At 35.9% G+C, this 27,803-nt stretch overlaps 1 protein-coding gene and 1 long non-coding RNA gene across 2 annotated transcripts; both read left to right on the top strand.

Moving 5' to 3' along the window:
- The first annotated feature begins 866 nt into the window (after positions 1-866).
- On the top strand, positions 867-7,358 carry LOC135770348 (uncharacterized). Its single transcript, XR_010542598.2, has 3 exons — positions 867-1,293; positions 2,108-2,279; positions 5,927-7,358. It is a non-coding gene; the product is annotated as an uncharacterized lncRNA (long non-coding RNA).
- Positions 7,359-13,586: 6,228 nt separating this feature from the next.
- On the top strand, positions 13,587-27,314 carry LOC135770186 (sialoadhesin-like). The gene is made up of 13 exons (XM_073815558.1): positions 13,587-13,667; positions 13,713-13,739; positions 13,781-13,886; positions 14,998-15,041; positions 15,256-15,334; positions 20,094-20,480; positions 20,588-20,875; positions 21,081-21,377; positions 21,454-21,501; positions 21,637-21,687; positions 21,782-21,914; positions 22,043-22,084; positions 27,230-27,314. The coding sequence occupies exons 1-13, from the start codon at positions 13,587-13,589 to the stop codon at positions 27,312-27,314; spliced, it is 1,668 nt and encodes a 555-aa protein (XP_073671659.1).
- The last annotated feature ends 489 nt before the right edge of the window (positions 27,315-27,803 follow it).

Genomic DNA, 27,803 nt, shown 5'->3' with positions numbered 1-27,803 from the left:
GATCGACATTATCATAATTCCTCCCGCTTTGGACTCACAGCTTGTAAGTTAACTCCTGTTAGCATTGCATTGTGAGCGAATCTTTCAAACATGGTAAGGAGAGTCACATTTCCGGCTGACGTCAGAGGTATTCAGGCCAATCACAAGGTACAGATTAGCCAGCCAATTAGGGACACAGAGCTTTTCAAATCCCTGCGTTTCAGGAAAAGAGTGAAATCTGGAGCTACAAAAATGTACGGTATGTAGAAAAGAATGTGTTTTTTAACCATAAACTACATGAACACATCGTATTTTACCAAATACACAAAATAACGTAGTTTTTTAGCAGTGAAATAAAAAACTTTGTTTTCACTCAGAGGCCACCATTTTGTTTGCACCACAATACATGACAACGTAACAGGTTGCAAACAAAACCCGTTTTCTAAATGCTACAGTGAGGTAAACGAGGTAAACAAGTCTTCAAAATGAGAGTTATGAATGCACACAGACAGTAGGTGGTGTGTGGTCTTGACACCTGAGTGCCAGGGGCGTCGCTAGACCCCTTTTACTGGGGCACGTGCCCCAGTGTAAATCTTTTGTGCCCCGGTGTAAATCTCAAGTTTAAATTTTAGCAGTTAACTAGTGCAATCCTTTTCAAAGACAATCGCGGCAAAAACGGATCTTTATGCAAAGTAGTTACTCAATTTAGGCTTGTAAAGGCGACGAAGCATTCGCATTGACGCGTGCACGCACGTATCCATGGCCGTGCGCGTTTGCGTTCACCGCGCACAACCGCATTCAAAAGGTGACGCCACGCGAGTGCTTATGAAAGCATAACGAAACTACACTGTAAAACTTTTCTGTAAATTTACAGCGAATTTCTAACAGTATTGTACTGTATTTTCAAAAAACAGTGTTAGACTGTATATTTACAAAATATTTACAGAATGTCTGTAAATGTACAGAATTGTCCTGTTTTCAGCATGCAAAATTCGTAATACAGAATAATACTGTAAAAGCATTGCATTGTGGGATTGATTTCCTTCGCGCTCAATATTTGAATGTAAGCAGAGCTAGTGCTTCGGAAGTTCGGACGCCCTTTATTTAGGATTGGTTATAAACAACGACGATATGAAGACAACGCGTTCAACTTTTAATCTAGCTGCCTGTGATGTGAAAACGTGCACGGAACAATTAAAAGTTACACGACGACGCGGCAGAAATGAGAGGATTATGCAGCAAGAAGACGGGGAGAATACAATGTGTCTGTGATGAAGATAAACGAAGATTGACTGACTGTGCATCATTGACACGGTAAGACACTTGTTTTATTCGATTGCATTTCTGAACGGTTTGCACGAGTTGGCTATTTTTAGGAGCTGCGTTGTTGTCACTGACTCCACAAGTTACGCTAACTTGCTAAACTCTTAACAGACAGCACACGACACGTTGATAAAGATGTTTTTGTAACTTATCTGTCTGTTAATTCTTTCGTTTTTGACGACTAAACATGATAATGTGAATTGCCCTAAAACAACACAATGTTGCTGTCTGTCGGTGCGTTGTGATTTAGCTTAAGTTAGCTTGTAATACACGTAAAGAACTAAACATTTCAGCTTGTTCTCAAATATACACCAAGTTAAGTTACTTTGATATGAAAACGTTGTGGTTGTAGCCTACATTCATCACAAATATAGTTTTATTTGTATTTTAAAGTTATAAGTGAAATGATGTCAGACTTATCTCAGATATTAAAGTTTAGTTAAATTGTAACCCCCACCTCCTTCTTTGTCACGTCATTTAAAAGTGTTTGATTAACGTATTTTTGCAATTATCACTCAAATTTGGTGATTTATAGTATATATATGTAATATACTTCTATATACAGTACCACTCAAAAGTTTGAACTTACTTCCCATGTCCAAACTTTGGCCTGGTACTGTATACAGTACCAGTACAATATACTGTAGTATTTGTCCTGTAATATACACATTTTAACCTAATATCTGCATCGGTTGAGCTCAAGTTATGTTTAATAGTTATATTTGTAAATGGCTTAATAACATCACAAAAATAGAAACAAATTTTATTTTAAATATTTTATCTTTTTTGTTTTGGTCGATTTCAGGTCTGTCTCTAAGCAACCAGCGCTGGATGTTGAGCATGGACGGTCAGGTTGTGTGTGAAGGAGAGCAGCGCAACTTTGTCTCTGGTCTTGCAACGCTCAGATTTGCCTCATTCTACAATTTTAACCTCCAGGATCTGGAAGCGGTGGCATGCACCCTTGGGTTTGTTCAGAGGTTAGATGCACATTTCCCATTCATATGTTAAAATTATTTTTTTTTTACATATTGTGAAGGTCTGCATCTATGGAAGGTTTTTTTGGTCTTTTTTAAATTAATTAATTAAATTATAAAATAATTAATTAAATTATAAAATAATTAATTAAATTATAAAATAATTGATTAAATAATAAAATAATTAATTAAATTATAAAATAAAAAATAAAATCGCAAAATATGTCCCAAATTTGAAAATGAAATGCTAAAATTAAAATTAAAACATTATATAAAATTATTTCATTTTCATTTTTAATGTGATGAAGCATCATTCCGGCCAAATTGAAAAATTTAATTAAATTGATGATTTGACATTTCATTTTCAATATAATCTTGAGTCAAGACTGACAAAATTAAAATAAAAAGGCAAGCTTGAAAAGGAATCTGTAAATACATTTTTTAAAAGGCTTTTTATTCATGCCCAAGCAATAATAGGGACAAAATTAAAATGCAAAGTTCAGTTTTAATTTTAAGTTCTGTTTTTCTTTTTCATTTTCGTTTTAATTTTCGTGTTCATTTTTATTTTCAACTTGTATGCAAATTCAATGTTAGTCAGTGGGTGGGGCTTACTTGCTTAAAAAAAGGGGATTGGCTGAAGCAGTGTTCAGTGTTGCCAACTCAGTGACTGTGTTCCTTGCCAACTTAGCGACCTTATTGCTACATCTAGCGACTTTTAGACTCATTTAGCCAAACTTAGCGACTGTTTGGATGAATCTTAGCTTCACATCTGTACAGATAGGCTACTGTGTTGATTGTACTGGCCAACGAGTGCCGGGTGGTGCTGTCACGGTGAAATGTGCGTCTACCCTCTGTGCATGGAGCTGGGCAACGCAACATTTAGGCGGTGAGGCGTCAGTCATTCTCATATGCATACACATAGTATCACGCAGTGTGATAATCGTGCAATACATGCGCCGAAATCTGGGAAGGACTGGTGTATCATATGCTCTCAAAATTGAAATTTGCCGTATAGCACTATAATCACACTGCGTGTTATTTGTATGCATTTCATGAGAATGGACATACACAGCGACCAGTAACTTACTTTTGCAGCGGGCACACCGGAGCAGACTTCAGCCATTGTGACGGGGTTCAGCTTCGGCCCAGTTTTAAACCCTGCATATTTGTAAGTGGTCCTGATTTGTAACGCTGATTTGTGGGCTGTGACCGTACGGATTTTGTTTTACCGCGGTGAAGAAGCAACAAAATCACGCGGTATACAGCACAACAACCCACCCCAGGAAAGCAGTAATCTTATATATTATTAAAACAACAAATTATATTAGCAATAACAACATGAAATAATATGCATTTCTTTATGCCGTGACATCACCGCACCCCATTTATGTGCGTAGCTCGTCTTTCACGCTTCAGCTATGGGCAGAACTGCAGCCTATGTTGTGTCCAGTGCAGTGTACAGAGTAGACCCCAAAAGACTCACATAGGGGTGATACTTGTGGGGTGGTACAAACAGCACAGATAATGTTCATTTAAAAGTAAGTGACTGTTTGTGTATGTCTGCAATTCATTGAACTGACGCCTCATCGGATCAGATGTGTGAAAATACGCATATACATAACAGCGGACCAGCCTCTTTTAATGTTTGTTCCTCCTTTGAAATGTAAACAATGTACTCGAATCTCATACACACGTCAGCTCGTACAGTCTAAATGTTGCTCCATGCACAGAGGGCACATTTCACCGTGACAGCGCCACCCGGCACTCGTTGGCCAGTACAATCAACACAGTAGCCTATCTGTACAGATGTGAAGCTAATATTCATCCAAACAGTCGCTAAGTTTGGCTAAATGAGTCTAAAAGTCGCTAGATGTAGCAATAAGGTCGCTAAGTTGGCAAGCAACACAGTCACTGAGTTGGCAACACTGAACACTGCTTCAGCCAATCCCCTTGTTTTAAGCAAGTAAGCCCCACCCACTGACTAACATTGAATTTGCATACAAGTTGAAAATAAAGATGAACACGAAAATTAAAACGAAAATGAAAAAGAAAAACAGAACATGAAATTAAAACTGAACTTTACATTTTAATTTTGTCCCTATTATTGCTTGGGCATGAATAAAAAGCCTTTTAAAAAATGTATTTAAAGATTCCTTTTCAAGCTTGCCTTTTTATTTTAATATTGTCAGTCTTGACTCAAGATTATATTGAAAATGAAATGTCAAATCATCAATTTAATTAAATTTTTCAATTTGGCCGGAATGATGCTTCATCACGTTAAAAATGAAAATGAAATAATTTAATATAATGTTTTAATTTTTATTTCAGCATTTCATTTTCAAATTTGGGACATATTTTGCAATTTTATTTTTTATTTTATAATTTAATTAATTATTTTATAATTTTATTAATTATTTTATAATTTTATTAATTATTTTATAATTTAATTAATTAATTTAAAAAAGACCAAAAAAACCTTCCATATGCATCAAGATGCAAAGCGTAAAACTGAAACTTCATATTTACATTAAATAAGTAAGTATGAACTGTATTCATCTGACCTCAGTTTTTCTCCGCTTACACTTTTGGCATGGTTTTTGTGCTGAAATACTGCCAAAAGCATTGCAAGTTTGCAAACACAATTTTATGAACGACAAATACAAATTAATTGCGCAGAATCTGTCTCGGTGTGTAAAATAAACCACTTTTAAATGTGTAAATAACTTTTTGCATACTGAGGGTAGGGTGGCCATTCGTGCCAGTTCCGCTGGACACGTCCCTAACATGTTTTTGGGTGCGTTCTCCGGAAGTTGCGTTGCTCGAATGCATACGTCGAATGCATAAGATTGCTTTTCTGAAATTAAACCCGAAATATTAAACCTTGATGACATCCAAAAACATGTTCGAATGGCCACCCTAACAGAGGGTAAACTATTTCCTGAAATAACCTGAAATTAACAGTTTTGTCATAATTCTCTCACTCATTTGAGCTTGCTAGAGCGTGTGGAAAGGCGTGGCTATCAAATGAGGCTTTTAATGACTCGTTGTTTTCTCTTTTATGATTGGTTGAATAACGGCAGTAGTTGTCTCAGTATCCGGTAGCCCAGTAGATATTGAGTTATTTCAGGAAATTGTTTTATAAAAACTGGTTTATTTTACACACTAAAAAAAATTCTGTGTGTTTCATTTGTGTTTACCGTCATAAAACTTGCAATGCTTTTTGCAGTATTTCAGCCCAAAAATCCATGCCAAACGTGTAAATGCAGAAAAACTGAGGTCAGATGAATACAGTTTATATTTATTTAGCCTAAATATGAAGTTTTACAAGACATGAATTACACTTAAGATTAGCAGTTCAATGTTGCCAAACTTTTTTCTTATGCCTGCAACTTGATTTACACCTTTACAAAACAATGTCACCTTTATGCTTGCAATGTCACATTTCCATTTTGACCAGTGATTTGTTGTTTTTAACAGAACATTGATCTTCCCCCATTACTTCTGTTTAAACCAAATAATTCAATTAAATTGCACAATTATTAATACAGATTTATTTGTTGTTTTTTAATTACTGTGTAAAATAAGAAGACTTATTAATTTTTTTTAATCAACATAATAATGATTGTTCTTGTTTGTTTTTTGCCTTGCAGATGATTTCTCTACATCAACCTGGAACGTGGATCAAAGATGAAGAAAGGGAAAAAGAACACTACAGTGAATCCACAGGTTTCCACTCTTCTTAGAAAACTTACAGACTTTAAATGCAATTTTGTTTAGACACTTCCACTATCCAGTGTAGTTGAATTAAAAGGAAATAAAGTTTCCTACATTGTTAATGATGTGCTGTTAATTGAAATACAAACGTACAGCTGGCATTTCATCCAATATGCTTATGTTAAAGAATTAATCCACTTTTAAAATGATGCAAAAAAAAAGAAAGTCAGGAGGGAAAATACAGTAAAGGATTAGTCCACTTTCTAAAAGGAGTAGTCCACTTTAAAGATGGGGGTCCATTGAGTTTCATAGTAGGGAAAAAGTAAGTCAATGGGCCCCATCTTTAAAGTGGACTACTCCTTTAATAAAAAATCCTGATAATTTACTTACCCCTAAGTCATCCAAAACGTTAATGTGTTTCTTTGTTCAGTCAAGAAGAAATAAAAAAAAATGTTGTTTGTTTTTTTGAGTAACACATTCCAGAATGTTTCTCCATATAGTGGACTTTAATGGACCTCAACAGTTTACAGTTTAAATGCAGTTTAAAAGGGTGCATACAGCTTCAAAGGGCTCTAAACTAGGGCTGCATGATAAATCGCATGTGATTGTCATTGCGCATCTTGTCAGTAAAGCCGGTTCCTTGATTAGTAAATCGCCATCACCTGCTTTCAGATGGAGCGGCATGTACTACACAAAGCCATAGATCACTGACAATCAGGGCAAAATTTGCATTAATAATATGTATGCGATATGGCCCTGCTTGTCAGTGAACTACGTCTCTGTCTAGTAAAAGCTGCTCCATCTGAAAGCAGGTGATGAGATGCGCATGACTATCGCATGTGATTTATCGTGCAGCCCTACTCTAAACTATTCAAACTGATGCATAAGGGTCTTAACCAGCAAAATCATAACTTTCGGCAAAAAAAAAAATGCACTTTTAAGCCACAACTTCACATCTTGCACTAGCCGTGTGATGCGCCAACGTGACGTCATGTAATGCATAGGAATGTCGAAAGGTCACGTATCACAAATGTGAAACACACACTTGCAGACCATTTTAAACAACAAACTGACATAAAGACATTAATTGTTATCATTCCACATACAACAACGTCTGAACGTTCCTCTTTCTCCACGCTTGTAAACACTGGGGCGGTAGTTTTGCATGCATCACGTGTGACCTTTCAACATGCTTAAGCATTACGTTAGATTGCGCTGGTGGGACACAAGGCTAGTGCAAGATGAGAAGTTATGGATTTATAGTACTCATTTTTGATTTTTCTCAATAAAAATGATGATGGTTTGCTAGATAAGATCCTTATGCCTTGGTTGGGATCGTTTAGAGCCCTTTAAAGATGCATCAAAACAGCTAATTTTAAACTGCATTTAATCTGTAAACTATTGAGGTCCAATAAAGTCTTTAAAATTGAGAAAAAGCATGGAGTGTTTTACCTAAAAAACTTAATTTCTTATTGACTGAACAAAAAAAAGACATCAGCATTATGGATGACATGTGGGTGAGTAAATTATCCGGATTTTTTATTAAGAAAGTAGAGTAATCCTTTAATGTATTTTCCCTCCTGACTTTCTTTTTCTGCATCATTTAAAATATTTTGAAACATTTCCATTCTTTGAAAGTTAATAAGATCACGTGATTGTTAATGTTCTGATAATTCATAACTGTTCTGTCAACTGTTTATTAATTGTAATGCATACAGCTGACATTTCAGCAAACATGTTTATGTAAATTTTATGGCCTTTGCTTTTAAAAAATAAAGTTTTATATTCTAAGAATTTTGTATTTGTGTATTATGTATTTAATTTCCATTTGAGACTATTGTTACTGTTACACATATAATATAAATTCCTAATTTAAAAGTGGCATATCAGTAAAATACAGAATGGATTATAGTTCTGTAAAAATACAGTAATTTGCTGGCAATATAGCTGCCTGTATGTAAATTTACAGTGTAAATTTTACAGTGTATACTGTAAAAATAAATAAATTACAGCGTTATACTGTATCTGACAATTACAGTGCAAGACTGTAAATGTTGTTTACAGTAGTGGTTCTGTAAAAATACAGTAAACGGCTGGCAACCCAGCTGCCAGTATTTTACTGTAAATTTACAGTGAAAAGTTTTACAGTGTAAAGTAAGTTTCTAAATAACAATGCTAATATTATTTTGACTCGATCATTATTGGCTTCTGTAGATGTACATCAGAAATGTTTTGTGCAAAGCAGGGAAAGAGAAGAAGAAAGGAGAGATGAAACGTTTAAGGGAGGTTAGACAAACTACATCCTGACCCTGTCAGGTCTCAAACATTAGAGGAATAATCTCAGGAAAACCTCTTGTCAAGTCTAAAGAATTGCATTGTTGCTGAGAAAATCAACAGATGTATGTGTTATATTGTTCTGTATTTTCAGATATGAAATTAATATTTAGTTTACTAATTTTTAACTCTAGGACACTTACATAACAGTTAGCAGTAACTATGACTGAGATTATTTAGTATAGCAGTCACAAAATGACTGGTTTCTTAAAATATTCTTGTAAAAACAAGTTATTAATCATTGCTATCATTGTATAATGTAGAAAATATTTCTCTGCTGTCATTATTTCCAAACATGTTATGCCATTTATGCCTCCAAACATGTTAATAATGTTAGGTATGATGAAGAATACACTTGTATATATCTTTCGCAGTACCTGTTGCACTGTAGAATAGTGGGTTAAGCAAAGGACATTGTATAGAAGTGTTGCACACCTCTTGCACACAGCAGGCTTTCAAAAAAAAGTCAGCAAAAAATGGGGGGCCTGTGCCCCAGTAGAGCTTTATGTCTAGCAACGCCCCTGCTGAGTGCCATTAAAAATACAAAAACATCAGCGTTGTTCAGGCAAAATATGAACCAGAGAGTAACATCATGTGAGAGTAACTCAGATGAAAAACTATAACAGATGCCATGGTATTTATTATAGTGAACTGTAGTAATATTTCGCGACAAATACATCACAAAATATTTGTATACATATATTCCACGTCATCGACCCAGAATGCACTATGCACAAAACATAATAGCGGCCTCCACAGCTTAAAATAATTATTACATATTGTTTTGTTTTTTTATGTGTTTCTATCATTTTGTAATAGAAGGCAAATATAAAGTATTTAAGCGTAAAAGGCTTAATGTATGTTTTTTTTTTTTTAAGAAACTTAGACTGAATGGTTCTTTGTTTAAACAATAATAGTTCTTCTATGGCATTGCTGTAAAAACATTTTAATCTATGTGCCAGTTAGATATTTATGTTTACTGAAAAGATAAATTTATACTTTTTTTGTCATTTGGCAGATAAAAATGTAACCGTATGCTAATCAGATCTAATGCTTAAATAAATTTACAATAAATGATTTATTAACTTCCTTTTTAATTGTTTATTGTCTCCTGTGCATTTTAGTCAGAGAAAATCCTGTTCTGTAAGTTCAAAATCGATCATTATTATTAGTAATTGTAAATTAACACACATTTTCTGACCAAATGTTATTGACTGATTTTATCTCTTTGTCTCTAAAATTATACTTTAAGATTGAGGATTATGAAGATATTTATGCCAACATGGAAGATCCCAGCATTTATGGAAATGTCTAATGAAAATGCTCCACATTATCTCCAAAATGTGCTGAAAACAGTGTTTTCAACAGAAATAGACAAAAGTTAAACATATATTTTAGTCTATATTAAAAAATACAGCTTTGTCATGGATATATGGATATGACTTTTATATTATACTTACTGTAACTTTGTCTGATTTGTTTGGCATCTGGATCTTTCTTTGGCTTTATAGATAAAGTTTTGTCATCATTTACTTAAACCTGCGTGTGAGTTTCTTTATTCTGTTGAAGATATTTTGATAAATGATGGTGAGAATGGTACCCATTGACTTCCTTGTTTTTCCTAGCTGTCAAGTGTGTGGTTACCATCATTTATCAAAATATCTTCTGTTGTGTTTAACAGAATAAATAATCTCATACAGGTTTAGAAAAGAATGAGGGTGAGAAAATGATGACAGAATTTTCATCTTTTGGTTTAACTATCCCTTTAACCCTTGTGTGGTGTTCGGGTCTGTGGGACCCGTTTTTAATGTTTACTAAAAGAAAAATTATGCAATTAATTATTGTTTCAACCTCAGATTCATTGGCCTTGGCTCATTTTCTATAAAGAACATAGAAATAAACAGCTTTATAATGACTGTACACTGTACACCCCCCCTACACATTTATATTACATATGTAGTGTTCGGGTCCACTGGACCCGGGGTTAATAAGAGTGTAAAAATTGAATGTGCTATGTAACTTCACTCTGTTTTTCTTCTATCTGGGACTGATGTGAGTGCATGAGTGTGTTTTTATATATGTCTGTACATTATGTGATGGATGCATGTCAGAGTTTTGTCCTTCTGCACTTGCTGTAGCAGCGCAAGGATACAACATGTTATATATCAAGCATGAACACTTGTCTGCCCCCACTGTCCCAAACACTTTACCTTCTGTCTAACAGGAACCATTCTACATTTTACCATTATCTCCCTTACAAAAAATAACCATGGCTGTATTATAGTAAAAGTGTAGTAATCATGGTAAATTGGTGTATTGATTACCATTTGTAAAACCATGGGTTTACCACAAAACCTATGGTGTGTGCGCGCACGTGTGTGTGTGCGTATGAGTGCGGAGAGAGAGAAAGTAAATAGAGAATAGAGAATATTTGAGATGAAAAAGTGATAAATACTTATTTAAGATAAACATGTTTTTCACCCGATATCTGGGGGAGAATAGAATTTTCTTCTCTTATTGTAGGGAGATACCAAATATATGTTTTTTTCTCACTTATTATTATTATTTTTTTTTTATCAAAGTATCTTTATAATATACTGTCATTATTTTAGAAATGGCAAATACTAATGCCTAGAGTAGAGTATCTTACTGTTTGCAAGCTATGAAAGCTGCCACTGGGACAGTACCCTTTGAAAGGTCCATTAGGTACTGATATATGTACTTTTAAGGTGCTAAAATGCCCCAATGACTGCTTTTGTACATTTTTTCTGAGAGTGTGCTGCCCTCTAGAGGATATGAAATAAAATATTATTAAAAGTTTTTGTCTATAGTAGAGTAGACCGGGAACACCCCACAACAGCTGCAGTTTTGGAGATGCTCTGACCCAATTGTCTAGCCATCACAATTTGGAACTTTTCAAAGTCACTATAAAAATTAAGTTTTAAACATGTTTATACTATACAATACTAAACTACTGAAAAGTACTGAAGACTTACATTACATTATACATTAATTGCAGGCCTTGGTATACCTTTCTTTTCTATGGTTAAAAAGTTTAAAGTCGATAGTAAAATTATTGTAAGTGTCTTGACTAAACAATTGTTGCATGTTTTACTAAAAATGTTGTTAAAAAGTCACATAACACACTGTTTCTGCTAATGTTAATATTGAGTACCTACAGTATAAAATTGTATTGCATTCTTCATATATCCGAAGAGCTATTGTATCCATAATTTAAATAAGCTTTAATAAGCTTTATTGTTTTATAATCAAATCTGAAAAATTGATTAACAAACAAATCATAGATTATCTAAACAATAGTTCATTTCCACTGCATCCAATGCTATTTGGATTCAGGGTTAACCATTCAACAGAAACAGCTACATGTTACTTCATAGAGAAGGTGAAGGCATCACTGGATAAAGGCGGGGTAGTAGGGGCCTTGTTTCTTGACTAAAAGAAATCATTTGACACGGTTAATCATAATATTTTATTATACAAATGACTGAATTTTAATTTTTCGTCAGAGTTAGTCAGTCTTATTAAATCTTAGCTCTCACTCTGTTCCAAACATGTTAAAATTGGTAACTATAAATCCAACCCCTATGTCTTTTAACCGGGGTCCCGCAAGGCTCCATACTTGGTCCAACCCTCTTTAGCATATATATTAAAGATCTACTTTTAGTATGTGAAAATTGTGATGTTTTATGCTGATGATAGTTATTTTACTCATGGTAAGACTGCTGCAGAGGTTGCAATCAACCTAACAGAGGTATTAATGAAGGTGACATGCTGCCTTGAAAATTGTTGCTCACAGTTGATTATTTCAAAAACAGTTTGTATGTTTCTTGCTCTTGTATAGACGTAGGAACAAGACATTTCCATCTCAGGACACACACTAAAAGTTGGATCAGAATATAAGTATTTAGGGGTACATTTAGACTCACCAGCTTTTATACATATTATACTTACTGTAACTTTGTCTGATTTTTGTGGCATCTGGATCTCTCTCTGGCTTTTCAGCTCTAATGAGGAAGTTGGCTAAGCAAACAACTTTTCACTTGCAGGGATAATTCGCCCAAAAATTTAAGGTTCTTTATTCTGTTAAAGATACAGTAATTTGATAAATGATGGTGAGAATGGTACCCATTGACTTCTTTTTTTCCTACTATAGCAGTCCAGTGTGTGGTTATCATCATTTATCAAAATATCTTCAGTTTTGTTTAACAAAATGACGAAACTCATGCAGGTATGAGGGTAAGAAAAAAGCACGAGAGTGAGAAAATGATGACAGACTTTTAATCTTTTGGGTAAACTATCCCTTTAAGTATACAAATTATGTTTATTATGTATAAAGGACAAAAAAGTAATACATTTGTGTTGCATTTTCATCCTATTTTGAGAGAAGATTTTGCACGTGCACTCTCACACACAAACACTCACATAGATATTGTCTCATAGGCGATAGCAATTTAGTTTCTTCTCCCTGTAGTAGACACATTTTTTATCAAAGTATCTTTATAATATACTGTTATTATTTTAGAAATGGCAAATACTAATGCTTAGAGGGTCTTACTTTTTGCAAGCTATGAAAGCTTTTACTAGGACAGTACCCTTCTTAATAAATACCATTAGGTACTTATATTTGTACCTTTGAGTTGCCAAAATGTAAAAAAAGTCTTTAGGACTTTTGAAAGGGTACTGTCCCAGTGACTGCTATTGTAGCTTTTTATCTAAAAGTGTGCCGCCCTCTAGAGGATATGAAATAAAATATGAATAAAAGTTTTTTGTCTGTAGTAGAGTTTCTGGTAGCACAGCTAAAGACAATAGAAGATGGTCAAAAAGTGTGAAATTTGGAAGTACTATGCCTGGCATGACTGGTGTTATGATACAAGATGGTAAACCCAAATGGGTATTTATTAAAATATGCAACAGAGCACATGCAGATGAGATGGATAATGAAGTATAGCAGATGGTAAGGGTTTTAGATGGTAAAACAGGCCACAAGTGTCTGAGAGTGTGTGGCAGTTTTTATAGTGCAGACAGGTGATTGGGAACAGGTGACAGTGATTAGTATAAAGGCGAAATGGATTGTTGACAGAGAGTGAGTGAGGACCCTGCCGAATCCGTAACAGTACCCCCCTCACGGTCCACTCCTGAGGGCTGTTGGAACTTCCACCGCTGAGGAGGCCGACCTCTGCCATGGGGAGAGCGTTTCTCAGGTGGGCAGTGTGGAACTCACTCAACAGTTCTTGGTCCAAGATGTCGGCTCAAGCAACCAGGAACGTTCTTCAGGTCCAAACCCTTCTCAAGAGACAAGGTATTCTAGCTGTCCACCTTGGCGTCTGTAGTCCAGTAACTCCCACACTGTGTACGCTTCTTCACTAGGTTCTGTGGAGGGAGAGGGATAAACAGGTGAGTGTGGGTGTCTGCTGGGCGCTGCGGATGTCTCACAGACCCCTGCAGGTGGTGATGAGCTGAGTCCCAGACCCCCTAACTCTCCTGGAACCAATGTTGCACCGAAGGGACTGCAGATGGTTCTTTGGACCAGGGAACCTTTGGGTAAATATCTGAACACATACTGGAATATAGTTTTGCACTTTTCATGGCAGTGGGTAAAACTTTGGGGGTATCAGTTGGATCGACTCAGAGAAACTGACAACAATGATAAATATCCAATGCAGAAGTGTTTAAGAACTTCTTTGACATGTCGGGGATGGTCAGTGGGTTTTTTGAATAGATGAGGATGTCGTTTATATAGATCAATACATAATGATTCAGGATGTCTCTGAAGATGGTATGCATGAAATCCTTGAAAATAGAGGGGGTGTTAATTAATCCAAACAGCATTACTTAATATTCAAACTGGTCAGTAGGGGTCACAAAAGCAGATTTCCACTTATTTCTGCTTCACATCCTGATGAGATTATACGCACTTCGTACATTGAGCTAAGAGAATATCTTGGCACCTTGTAGATGTTCTAAGGCTGCTAGGTGAGAGGAAGGGGATGACGGAATTTCTTTGTAATCTAGTTAAGTGCCCAGTAATCAATACAGGGTCGGCGTCCGCCATCTTTCTTGGCTACTAAGAAAAGGGTGATGCTGCAGGGGAGGTCGAAGGATGAATGTAACCTTGATTGAGAGCTACAATCGGAAACAAGACCGGACAGTGACTGAGAGTGTGAGTCTCAAAGTTAAAAATATAGTTGACCTTTTAGACAATTTTCTTCAGTTCTCATTATGCTGTACATGGGCATGTGTCTGGCAGAAACACTTCTGCAGTTTTGCGTACTGGTGACATGAGAACCGTTAACTGATAACCTTTTCTTTACTTGAGAACCGCTGTCACATTGCTTGCATGCTTTCAAAAGCTCACAGTTTTTCTAATCTGAAACATTTCAACTAGTTTGGAAATTCTTGATGTAAATACATCCAAAAGGACATCTCTATTACCACAACCTACAGCCATCTTTTGTTTTTCAAAAATTTTAACTTTTACTTGAACTTGTTAAACCACAAAACCAAGAAGAAGGAAATCCTTTTGATCTTTGTGGGTGTGGACATCAGAGCACTACTATTAAAACTTATGAAAAAAACACATCATTCTTTCTTCTGCTGAACAAGAGAAACATTTATAACTTTTTCATCACTTTCTTCTTTTTTTTTGTTTCAGTTGGTTTTCATCCAGTCCACTTGTTTGAGCAGGTGGCTGAGAAGGTAAGGTTAAAAACGTAAGCAAATATTACATTTAAGTGTATTAAAGTAACTTATTATTGTCCCATTTCACTTCTTATTTTCTAATAGTAAATTTAATATAAACCCGTAATGGGAACAATTGTGAAAACACTTAAATTGGTAAACTGGCGAAGGTCATTAGATGTGCACTGTTACATAGTTCTGAGATGTTTTTAACATTTGTGCTTGTTTGCAGTTTATAAGTGGGATTTTTATAGGTAAGAGGAAGCATTGTGATCCAGGGATGAAAGGACTGATATATCTTCTGTTTCAAGGTACCGTGTCGCTTTACTTTTATTCAAGCATGTTATTCTGATTCTGTCAAAGGACACTTTATATACATGTATTTATATAACTAATCCACTATAAACTGAGTAATAAACTTATTTCAGGTTGGGCTAGGGTAAACTTTTCTCAGTAAACATTTAAATTTTGCTTTGCTTTACACATTAGGCCAAAAGTTATTGTTTCATTATGTTCTGTGCACAAATGTGTTCTTGTAGTGTCTCTGTTTATTGAAAAAAAAGAGCAATTGAAAAAACTTTTGACCAGAAAGGAATCAAATATATTATTCATACCTTAAACCTTACACTTTATGTTCATAACTTATATGATATGTTCCAGTATGCTAAATGAAAGAAAAAGATATATTAAATTTCACATTCACAAGTTTGCATTAACATGTAATCAATATTATTATAAAGCATATTTGGCGTGCTGTCAGAGTCTCCAAGCTCTGAATTTTAGCTCGAACTTAGAATACCCCCGCCCTTTAACTGGGATATATATACCACCAGAGGTGTTGGGGTGGAGGAGAGATGCTGCAAAACTGTTATGAGACAGAGGTGAGGGACGGATATATATATAGAGACCTCTTTGCGCTGATTGGTTGTATTACATAACAGTGCTCTTCTCAAACATAGTTAAAAAAACTTAATTCGTTTTATTTGTATGCATGTGACAATATCTTCCAAAAAAAATTAAGCCAATTAACTTGTTGATAGTGTCAATCTCTTCTGATTGACCTACAGGAACTTTAAAAGGTCAGGATTAACCCTATGGGGTACGACCATTTTGGGACACTGGCAGAGGCTCTGACATGCTCTTATATTTGGTCTTTTTCCAGTTGCTTTAAACATATTAATGGCTAATATCACATAACATTGTATTCAGCACAAACTGTGCTAAAATAATATGTGACTAACATGTGTACATGTTTGTATTTCTAAGTAAATGATGTTAAAAAATAAAAGTTGCTGAAATAAGGCCAAGAAACACATAGTAAAAATTGTTTTCACCAACAAAAAAGTACTGGCTCTTGTAGAGTCGGGTATTTGCTACAAAAAGATGTAAAAACCATTGTACCCACTTATTCACGTGAAACAATATATTGATTTAACTTTTGTAAGACACTTTTTCTTGTGCAAAGGCAATATGCTAGGTAGGGTCTATGGTCATGAATATTGATGTGGAGATAAAGACCCAACCCCCTAATGCTTCAATGCATTGTGCTAGAATGAATTTGAAAAGACTTAAAGAGAAAATGTTTTGCTTGTAGTTTAATAACAAAATAGTGTACTAATAACTCAAAATCTAAATAATACGTATCAAATGTGAATTTTGTACACATGCATTTTAGCAGACAACTTTGTGTCAGTTTGGAAAACAGTTTCTGAATATACAAGTGAACAAAACATGACTGGCATTTCCAAAGTCTTTATACAACAATGCTAAGAAACTGAAACTTTGAGTGATACACAACAGAGCTTTGCTATGAGCTGTTACATAAACTTCATGTGGCTCATGTTATAACTTTTATTCAAAAAGGTGTGAATATTTCTTCACTTCATGGTTTTGTACTGATGAGAGTGATGCAGACCTGTAAGAAAGTTATAAACAGCTGTTAGCATATATTGTCCACAGAAATACCACATAAGCTTACATACATAACTGATGGGTAAATGTCACTGATAGCACTACATTCAGATAAACTATCATGTACATAAACTACATTCAGAACTGCAGTGGATCTGCAGTGATTAGTTATATAAAAAGCTGTTTTCATATGACTGTTTTCAGATACCCATCGACTGATTATTTATAGCTTCTGTTTTTAACAATGTTTTTGATGGGTGTGTTTCTATAAGCGGGTAACAACTTTAAAAAAACATGTGTCCATGTTCCGAGTACTCGCGTCTCCTCACACGTGAACAACACAGGGCTTATAAACAATTGTTTTCGATTATAATTAGTTTATTTAAAAGTAGACATTTCAGGCTTTCTTTGGATATGTGTATCGAGGATATATGACGAGTATTCACTGAGTTTCAATTGATTTTTGTAACGTGTTTTGAGAGACAGCTGGTGGAGACAGAGATGTCTGAATGCACACCCTGTATATTTTCTTTATTAGACAAAAAAACACAAAGATTTGTTGTTATTGTGAATGTACACAAATTAAAGAAAACCCTTCACAGTTTCAAATGATGTCAAACACATAAGTGTATGATTATTAACTCTTTCACCGCCAGTGTTTTTTAAAAAAGTTGCCAGCCAGCGTTTTTCATGATTTTCACCAAAGTTTAATGCCTTCCAGCAAATGTTCTGCTTTCAAACAAAAAAATAAAACGTTTCCTCCTACCTTCAGTGGTTCTTTTGTAATCAGCTTTTGAATATAGGTGCACTGTAAAAAATTAATTGTTGGCTCAATGAATTATTTTTTAGTAACTAGTTCCACAGAAATTTTACGTTCACTCAATTTCTGACTCCAAAGTGTTTCCTGGATTGATGTTTTTTAGTTGGCCCAAACTTGACTCAAATATAAAAAAGTATGTTTGCTCAACTAGCTTTATAGTTCATTCAACTAAAATGTTGTAATCAGTTGAATCTTTAAAAACTTACAGCAAAGACTCTGTCAATTAAAATTTAAGTATTTACTCAATGTTTTATGTGCTACTTTATTATTTGGAAATTTTTAATAAACTTTTTAAATTATTTATCAAATAATTTATGCTGGTGTTGTTAACAAATAATTAACTTCAGTCACATAAAAACAAAAGCTATTTATTCACTTATCATACAGACTGAAAAAACAGAATTAAGTCTTCTCTTAATAAAAGGCATAAACAGTCCAAAAAGCACTCCAAAGTCTGAAGGGCCATTTTGGAGAACTTCTTTCGCCATGCATCCCTCGGGTCTGCCTCTCTCATCATCACCGCTCTGGTTTGATAAACAGAGGAATATAAATACACACACACATACATAAATACATGTTTAATATAATAAAGCTTGACGGTGAAAGACTTTATACCCTAAAATTGCCAAATTTCCCTCAGACATCACACGTAATTGAATTAAACACTATTGGGCGGTTTTCTCGGACAGGGCTTATCACTGACTAAAATACTGACATCTCTTAACATATGAGTGCTATTGTTTGGTCTCAAAATGCACGCCAGTATTGTATTTTATAAGGGTTGTTTGTAAAAATGTCCCAATTATAATTAAGACGGTATCCTAAACCCTGTCCGGTAACCTTAAACAAAACAGCTCCACTTTAACTCGGACACATAACATCACACCTTTATATAACTTATATCTTTACAAAAACGTCGAGTATTTGCGTCTTTGCCAATTAATATAGTCTAAAATTAACATTTATTTACAAACACTTACCTGACGTGAACTTGAGGAAACGGCAGATGACTTGTGTCCTTGTGTAAAACAGTGAGTGATTCCGGCTGTTAGGTGCGGATTGATCTCAGATGAAATGACCTGTGATCCAGATCCTTCCGAGTTAAGACATTTTAAATTAAAAACTCACGCACATACTGTACATACACACACGTGCGCTCGCACACGGGTACACACACCGGTATATTTAGAAGTTTTATTTAAGATTGTAATGATATTGGGACTATTTCTCCACCCGCTCCTTCAGCTCTGAAGTTCAAATTCGCATGCAGTCCGGTTATAACAAATGTAAAAGATATGAAACATCACTCAACAGCCATATCAATTAAGTGCAATCCTAAAATATGATTTAAAACATAACCCTTTCATTGTAAAGTATGAGAAATTAAAATAAATTAAATCACGTTTAAACGCCACAGAGATATCAGAGCCAGCAGTCGATTTCTGATGCGCTTGCCGAGGTGAGGCTGCGCTGGGCGGGGTGTGAAAGCTTAAGCGCCGGTGATTTTCTGGAGCTCTTCTGGAGCTCATCTCCGTCCGAAAGTGTCAGATCACACGTTTAAATAGACGCTATCTTTATTAACCGACCGCATATTTAAACTTTAAGCACATACATTCACGCCTGAACAACTCTTACAATTACATTTTGTGACCAAATAACAGTAATATTAGGAGCATTTTGCTGTCAGGAAACACAGCTGTCATAACTCCACATATTTACCTGATTTGTCTTAATTAGTTCAGTCAACATTAGCCATTCTGAATGTTGACTGGATTTGAAAATAACCATTCATTTAATGTTTTAAACACAGATTTATCTAGATTTAAAATAATATGTCTTCTCAACTAGCTCAAACAAAAAAATTGGTTTAACTTATATATTTTTGCCCGTCCAACATTTCATTAATTGGATTTTTTACAGTGTGGGTTTCTGCAAAAACACCACATTTTGAGCAAAAAGCAGACATAATTCCATTTTTGTGACGGACTTTCATAGAGATCCCATTCAGAGCGATCTTTAAAACAGAAACGGACATGCAGCCGCTTGCCATAGGGCAATACTTCCGGGTTTAAAAAGTTCCGGAAGTAAAAACGATTATCCTGGTGCATAATAGCGGTATTGCGGAAAGACGGAAAATCTCGTCATTGGCAGGGAACCTTTTCTCTTGATTGACAAGATATCTCCTCAATGGCGGCGAAAGAGTTAATGATTGAGTATTTTAAGTTGATTCTGCTTGATGAGGAAAAAACACATGAAAACACGGCGCCACGTTTTTGGACCCGAGAGTGTTAACAGGCAGCCATTAATACATTAATATTATTTAATGTTTTTTCTCACAGGTGTTCTGCTGTATGAGACTTTGTCATGGGAAGTGAGAATGCCAAAGGAAATTCATGGCCTCAAAGGTTCATGTCTGGTTATACCGTGCTCTTACTCTTACACTTTATACCCACCTACTAACCCACGTAGAGTTGTGTGGTATCAGTGGGTGTCGAAAGGATACCCTTTAGTTTATGATCCCTTGAATCCAGACAGTGTCATTGACAAGTTCAGAGGAAAAACTGATATATATAACCCTACAAACTCAGATCGGGATTGTAGTCTGCTGATCAAAGGCGTGGATTCATCTCACAATGGAGAAAAATTATATGCATGGATTGACCCAAAAAATGTTGGATGGCGCACCTATAAGTTTTATGACGTCACCTCCACGATTATTGTTGACAGTACGTAAATACTTCACATGTTCTTTTAATGTAATATTTTTGGTTTGAAAAGTGTCATTACAGCTGAATCATCGGTTACCTAACTGTAACATCTTTCTCTACTGTAGCAAATCCACAGCAGCCCATCATTAATATTTCTGGAGGTTTAAAGACCGGTGACAGCATTACAGTAGGGTGTTACACCAACCACACCTGTCCATACAGAAAACCAAACATCGTTCTGAAGGGTATTGAAGGATCTGATAAAATCGATGATGTCCGTATGGAAAATGGTCAATGGAAAACCACTCTGACACGCACCGGTGTTGTGGAGGCTGAAAGCTTTGATATTGAGTGTACTGTAACACATCATGGAGGCATAACAACAAGAGCTACAAAATCACAAAGTGCAAAATGTAAGTAAAAAAAATGTAGCATTCAAAAGCATACATCTATACATGCTTCTGTTTTATCCGTCTGATACAGTCAGTTTGCAATTAATTTAAAGACATTGAGCGTTTAACTATTTGTAAAATTAATGAAAGTAAAAGTTACATTTATTCAAATGCAGCTTTAAATCATGTTTGATGTTTGTGCCAACTGTTTATACTTTAATTTCAGGTGTCTATTATAGTATAACCATTGAGCCTAAACAGGCAGCAGATATCATAGAGGGTGTTGATATGAACTTCACTTGTACCGTCCATCATTCCTGCCTAAAGAATCCGCCGATCCTCTCCTGGAACTATGAGAATATGTCGGTCAAAAATGGAAAGAAACAACTTACAGGGTTTGAATTGGCCACCTTTTCCACCATAACCTTTTTGGGGGCAAAGAATGACGATGGGAAGAAATTAATCTGCACTACAAATATTTCTGCACAGAAAATCACAGCATCTGTCGACTTACATGTACAACGTGAGTGATTTCAAAACATCATACACGATGTGTGCGATTCCTCTGTGTCTTTTCACTTATATATTTTTTTCTGCAGATTCTTTTACAGAGTCTCCAAAACCAGTAACTCCCGTCCAGAATAAATGTATGTGTTTCACATTTGTTCTGTAGCTATTTACATGACATACATCATAATGACCAACAAATGAATTACTTCTTTTACTTCCTTTAGTGTGTGAGATTCCTCTGTGTCTTATCATTTATAGATTTTTGTCTGCAGATTCTTTTACAGAGCCTCCAAAACCAATGACTGCAGTCCAAGATAATACATGTATGTTTGTGTGTTTCACATTTCTCCTGTAGCTATTTACATGATATATACATCATAATGACCAACAAAATACTTCTTCTTTCACTTCCTTTAGCTGTTTCCCAGAATGAACCCGATGTTAGGACCTCTGACTTGAAGACAATTGGGCTTTACATTCTAGCCCCTTCATTTGCCTTTCTTCTCATTTGCATATTTGCTGGAGTCATCATGTACAAGAAGTGCAACAGGTACATGTGAGTTACATCACAGTTATACTTAGGTCAGAATTAAGTATTCATATATTGACATGATGTAGTTATATTGAGCATGTATAGCTTTTCATACTGTTATATAACACTGTCAATATTATTTATAGGTCTTCTCCTGGTAATCCACAAGAATCACAGCCTGAACAAAGGTACACTATGCATTTTTAAATGTTATGTGTAACTATATGTAGATGTTAAACAACTTATGTTAATATATATGTGTTTGTGTGTGTGTGTGGAGGGGGGGTGCATTGGTTTTAATGTTTTGTGGGGACATTTCACAGACGTAATGGTTTTTATTAGGGATGCACCGAATCCAGGATTCGGATTCGGCCGAATACTGGGCTTTTTGACGGGGTTCGGGTTCGGCCGAATCTTAGATTTTTTTTCACCGAACCGAACCGTAGGCTTACACTACGCTGGTAGCTGTCACACGGCCGTTGATTACACACATGGGGTGCTGATGTGGAGATAAGAATTTTTTTCGGTGAGTCTTAGGGGCGGTTCACATTTTGTGGACGCACCTGGAAAAAACTAGCATATTTTAACGCATCACTTTCATTATCCATAGGCTTATGGTAATTGTCAAAATAGTTTTTCCCACTTGTCATCCTGGCATAATGTTGCCTATCCTCTTTTTACAGTTAAAATCAAATAAAATGAAAAACACACTGCTGTGGACGTTGTTTACTTCATTAATTTGTTTCACTGTGTTAATGGAATAAGGATGCAAATCTTAAACCGTGGATTCGGTATTCAGCCGAACCCAAAAAATCTGGATTCGGTGCGTCCTTAGTTTTTATACTATACAAACTGTACATTCTATTCCCTTCCCCTAAGTTAAACCTTAAACCCAACCCTCACAGAAAACTTTCTGCTATTTCAGATTTTCAAGAAACATCACTTGTGTGTGTGTAGCCGCTAAATGGCACCAATTAAATAGATGGGTTTGGATGTAAATTTCTAAAATGTGTTGCGTATTTGCAGTTCTAAAAATACAGAGAGTTATACAAGTTCATGCTGACAACCTCACACCTTTTGTGCAAGCAAGCAACCCTACCCACTTTACAGAACTCTGCAGCATAAAGTTTGCTGATATCAACACATGTTTACAATTGTATTAGTTAATTCATTACCTAACTCAGGGGTAGGCATCATCAGTCCTGAGTGCAGATGTCCTGCAGATTTTAGCTCCAACCATGATAAAACCTCACCTACCTGTAGTTTTCAGGTGACGCTTTAGACATTGATTTGCTATTTCAGGTGTACTTGATTAGAGCTGGAGCTACAGTAAACTCTGCAGTAGGGTTGTTGCGGTGACAGAATTTTCCCACCGGTTAATCAGCGCGTGACAAACCCAGTGTTACCGGTTTCACCGGGTGGGAGGGGCTTATAAATGGACAGAAGTGCGCATTTAACTTTCACTTTTGAATTAGATGCAACTGTTGTTTCAATCCAGCGCTTGCGTACGCTGCGTTAAATCGCGTATGAATTTGCATGTAAATGCGAGTGCAACAGCTGGTTTAAGTGCTTGAGTCAATGTGCGCAGGTACTTCTGACAGAAACCCGCCAGTCCCAAGCAGAGCAACTGGCTATTCCTCCATAAAGCGCTGCTTGAATGATGGGTTTATTATTATTCTTAATGAAAAACACAACAACAAAACGATCTTGCTACATTAAACATCATATATGCATCTTATAACAAAAACAAGTAAGCACGCGGCTTCTGCCATCGTCTGCTTGCCGCAGTCTGAGGAATTAATGAAATCTGACACCCGCAGCCGCTGCTCTGTGATGACGCGCGTTCAGCTCCGCTGGATTCAGACAGCAGACAGTTGTAAGTGTTTGCTCTCTCTAACGAAACTAAATGATTTAATTACAAGAAAATATGAAAACGACGGTGAAAGACGGTGTCGCGGTGGGCAAGTGATCTAACCGGTGAGAGGCTGAAGCACCGGTAATCACCGTTTCACCGACTATCGCAAACAAGCCTACTCTGCAGGACATCGGCACTTCAGGACCGACATTGCCTACCCCTTAACCTAAACTAACAATACTTGTATAGCATCTGGTGAGCTAGGTTTACGAATCTGGGAATTATACCTTACACTGTAAAACCTAACAGTTAACTTAACTCAAACCATTTAAGGAAACCGGTTGCCTTAAACCATTTAAGTTTTAAAACACATACATTTGAGTATTGTGAACTTGAGTCATGTGGAATTATGCACTTATATTTAAATAGTGTGAACTTAAATATAAATGCATAACTGCATATGACTCAATTTGTTTGAGTTCACAGTACTCAAATGTATGTGTTTTAAAACTTAAATGGTTTAATGCAACCGGTTTCCTTAAATGGTTTGAGTTGAGTTAACTTTTACAGTGTAATAAGTTAGTATATGAGAACATGCCTAGAAAGGTAAAAGGGTGACAAACAAGGGGTCATCATTCATCTGTGTCTGATTTCTTTTACTGTAGTAATTTCTTTAAAACCATATGTCTGCTGATCTAAATGCATCTGTATAAGTGTAAAATAATCAAGCAAAGGGATAAAGTAAATATAGATTAATATATAAAAAAAACATACAAAATCACACTTCCCCTTTCTTGTTGTGATATTAATGCATGTGTTGTTCACAGTTCAAATGATCTGTATGCAGCTGTGGCAGTCAAAACTTCCCCGAAAGCCTGTATACCATCACCAAATAGGTATTGTGCATTCTAACCCAGTCAGTCTCTAAAACTGTTGTGGGGACATTCCACAGACATAATGGTTTTTATACTGTATAAACTGTACATTGTATTCCCTTTCCCTAACCTAACCCTGAAACCCAACCCTGACAGAAAAGTTTCTGTTATTTAAGATTTTCAAGAAACGTTTGTGTAGCTGCTTAAAGGCACCAACTAAATAGATGGGTGTGGGTGTAAATTTATAAAACGTGTTGCGTATTTAAAGTTTTCAAATGCAGAGAATTATACAAGTTCATGCTGACAACCTCACACCTTTTATTCAAGGAAGCAACCCTACCCACTTTACGCAACTCTGCAGCATAAAGTTTGCAGATATCAAAACATGTTAAAATTTTATTAGTTCATTCATTACCTAACTCACGGGTAGGCATTATCAGTCCTGAGTGCCGATGTCCTGCAGATTTTAGCTCCAACCCTGATAAAACCTCACCTACCTGTAGTTTTCAGGTGACGCTTTACTGTAGATCAGGGGTCACCAATCCTGCTCCTGGAGGGCTGTTGTCTCTGCAAAGTTTAGGTTCAACCCTAATCAAACACACATGAAGCAGCTAATTAATGTTTTTCAGGTGTATTTGAATAAAGTTGGAGCTAAACTTTGCAGAGACACCGGCCCTCCAGGAGCAGGATTGGTGACCCCTGCTTTAGACCTTGATTAGATATTTCAGGTGTGCTTGATTAGAGCTGGAGCTAAACTCTGCAGGACATCGGCAATCCAGGTCCGACGTTGCCTACCCCTTAACCCAGTGGTTCTCAATTCCATTCCTCGGGCCCCCCCTCACAGAACATTTTAGATGTCTCCATATATAAAAACACCTGATTAAGTTCATCAGCTTGTTGGTGTGTTAATAAAGGAGCCTGATGAGTGAAATCGGGTGTTTCATGTAAGGAGACATCTAAAACATTCTGGGAGGGGGGACCCGAGGACTGGAATTGAGAATCACTGCAACCTAAACTAACAATACTTGTATAGCATCTGGTGAGCTAGGTTTATGTATATGGGAATTTTAGCTTAATAAGTTAGTATATGAGAACATGGATAGAAACTCCTCTCGGGCTTATCACAATCCTTATCACAATCTAAAAAATGTCGGTAAAAGGGGGACATGTAAGGGGTCATCATGCATCTGTGTCTGATTTCTCATAGTAATTTCTTACCATATGTCTGCTTATATAAATGCATGTATAAGTATAAAAGAATCAAGCAAAGGGATGAAGTAAATATACATAAACAGTTGCGTGTTTACCATTTTGGGGGCCCTAATCAATGTCCAAGTATCTGGGGCCCCCATGCCCCAACATTGTCTAAAGGTTTTTTATTTGAATTGCACAACCGTAATATTGAGTATAGAACTAATTTGGAAATATATAAACCAGATTTATTTTATTTTGAACTGCTTAACACAAAAATTGTTACAGTTTGGTATAAGACAAAAAATCTTGGTTTAAAAAAATACAAATAGTGCCCATTTTTTTATTCAAAATGATACAGAATCATTTTAGTCTTAAAAAAAGTCTTGGTTTTACCTTAAGCCAGTGGTTCAAAAGTTTTCAACCAGGCCCCCCTTTTGTACAGAAAAATATTTTTTAAGCCCCTCACAGATATATCATTTGCTTGCAAATTCCTTATAGGATGTATTTACAATAATGTAATTACTACAGTACTGCAACTTCAATGTGTGATCTTACTAAAAAAACTAAATATGAAAAAAGGGGAAGCATTAGATTACGATTCAGACTGATCTAACAAACTGAACTAACAAACACCTGCAAACACCGTGGTGATTTGGTTATTGCCTGGATTTATAATATGAATCACATAGCTCTTATTTTCATATTGCAGAAACAAACTTACTATGAGATACAACAAGCATATAGACTGGACATACACTAAAGATAAGATTTTGATGACATTGATGAGATACAGAATATGATTTATATATTTTCTGCGTGATTTAAACCTCTGTGTGGTGTCTTTATAGCCTATTATGTTTCCTCCTGTATTTCACAATGAGTATGGAACAAAAGATTGCGTGTCACTGGTCAAACCAAACCACCAATCACAGGTGTGAAGCCCCAAAATCTTAAACTTGACAATCGAGTGAATGTTGTGCAGTTGCAAGAGCATAGAAAGAGTCGAGGGAGCGCTCATCCCAGCACTTAAATGTGTGAAGCCTCGAGTCTTTTTCGTATACTGTATATATATGCACCCTCGCAAGTATGCTTCTCTGTGCATGAGTATTATTCTGCACGCATAATCGCACATCTCTCGCTCACACTTTAGATGCGAGGCTGAATGAACGCAACGTACTTTCGAAGCTATGCTTACCACGCTCTCCTTTTTATAACTCTACCCGCAATCATAAAATAAGAAATCATTAAATAAGTTAACCACTTGTGGCCAGTAGGGCGTCCCCAGGGCCGCAGGAACCCCATGCAATCGCGTGGTTTGCGTGGTGGGTAAACATAAATATATTTATAAAAACATACAGTATTACACTTCACTTTTCTTGTTGTGATATTAATGCATGTGTTGTTCACAGCTCAAATGATCTGTATGCAGCTGTGGGAGTCAAAACATCCCCTAAAGACCCTATATCATCACCAAAGAGGTATTGTGCAATTTAACCCATTTCAGTTTTTAAAACTGGAAGCTGTACATTTGTTTTATAAAATATGTTTTGTACAGTATGTGTTGTGGGAACATTCCACAGACGTAATGGTTTTTATACTGTACAAACTGTACATTATATTCCCTTCCCCTACACCTTAAACCCAACCCTGACAGAAAACTTTATGTTATTTTAGATTTTCAAGAAACATCCCTTGTGTGTGTGTGTGTGTGTGTGTGTGTGTGTGTGTGTGTGTGTGTAACCGCTAAATGGCACCAATTAAATAGATGGGTGTGGGTGTAAATTAATTAAATGTGTTGCGTATTTGAAGTTATAAAATACAGAGAGTTATACAAGTTCATGCTGACAATCTCACACCTTTTGTGCAAGCAAGCAACCCTACCCACTTTACAGAACTCTGCAGCATAAAGTTTGCTGATATCAACACATGTTTACAATTGTATTAGTTAATTCATTACCTGACTCAGGGGTAGGCAGCATCAGT

Source organism: Paramisgurnus dabryanus, chromosome 8, assembly GCF_030506205.2.
Source record: "Paramisgurnus dabryanus chromosome 8, PD_genome_1.1, whole genome shotgun sequence".
In the NCBI taxonomy this organism is placed as follows: Eukaryota; Metazoa; Chordata; class Actinopteri; order Cypriniformes; family Cobitidae; genus Paramisgurnus; species Paramisgurnus dabryanus.
This window is presented reverse-complemented; position numbering and strand designations above follow the sequence as displayed.

Excerpts from the sequence above, each read along its gene's own strand:
- LOC135770186 (XM_073815558.1), top strand. The coding sequence starts at position 13,587 with ATGTCGGCTCAAGCAACCAGGAACGTTCTTCAGGTCCAAACCCTTCTC. Across the intron at positions 13,668-13,712 it reads TTCTAGCTGTCCACCTTGGC|GTTCTGTGGAGGGAGAGGGA; the intron begins GTCTGTAGTCCA and ends CTTCTTCACTAG. Across the intron at positions 21,915-22,042 it reads ATGTACAAGAAGTGCAACAG|GTCTTCTCCTGGTAATCCAC; the intron begins GTACATGTGAGT and ends TATTATTTATAG.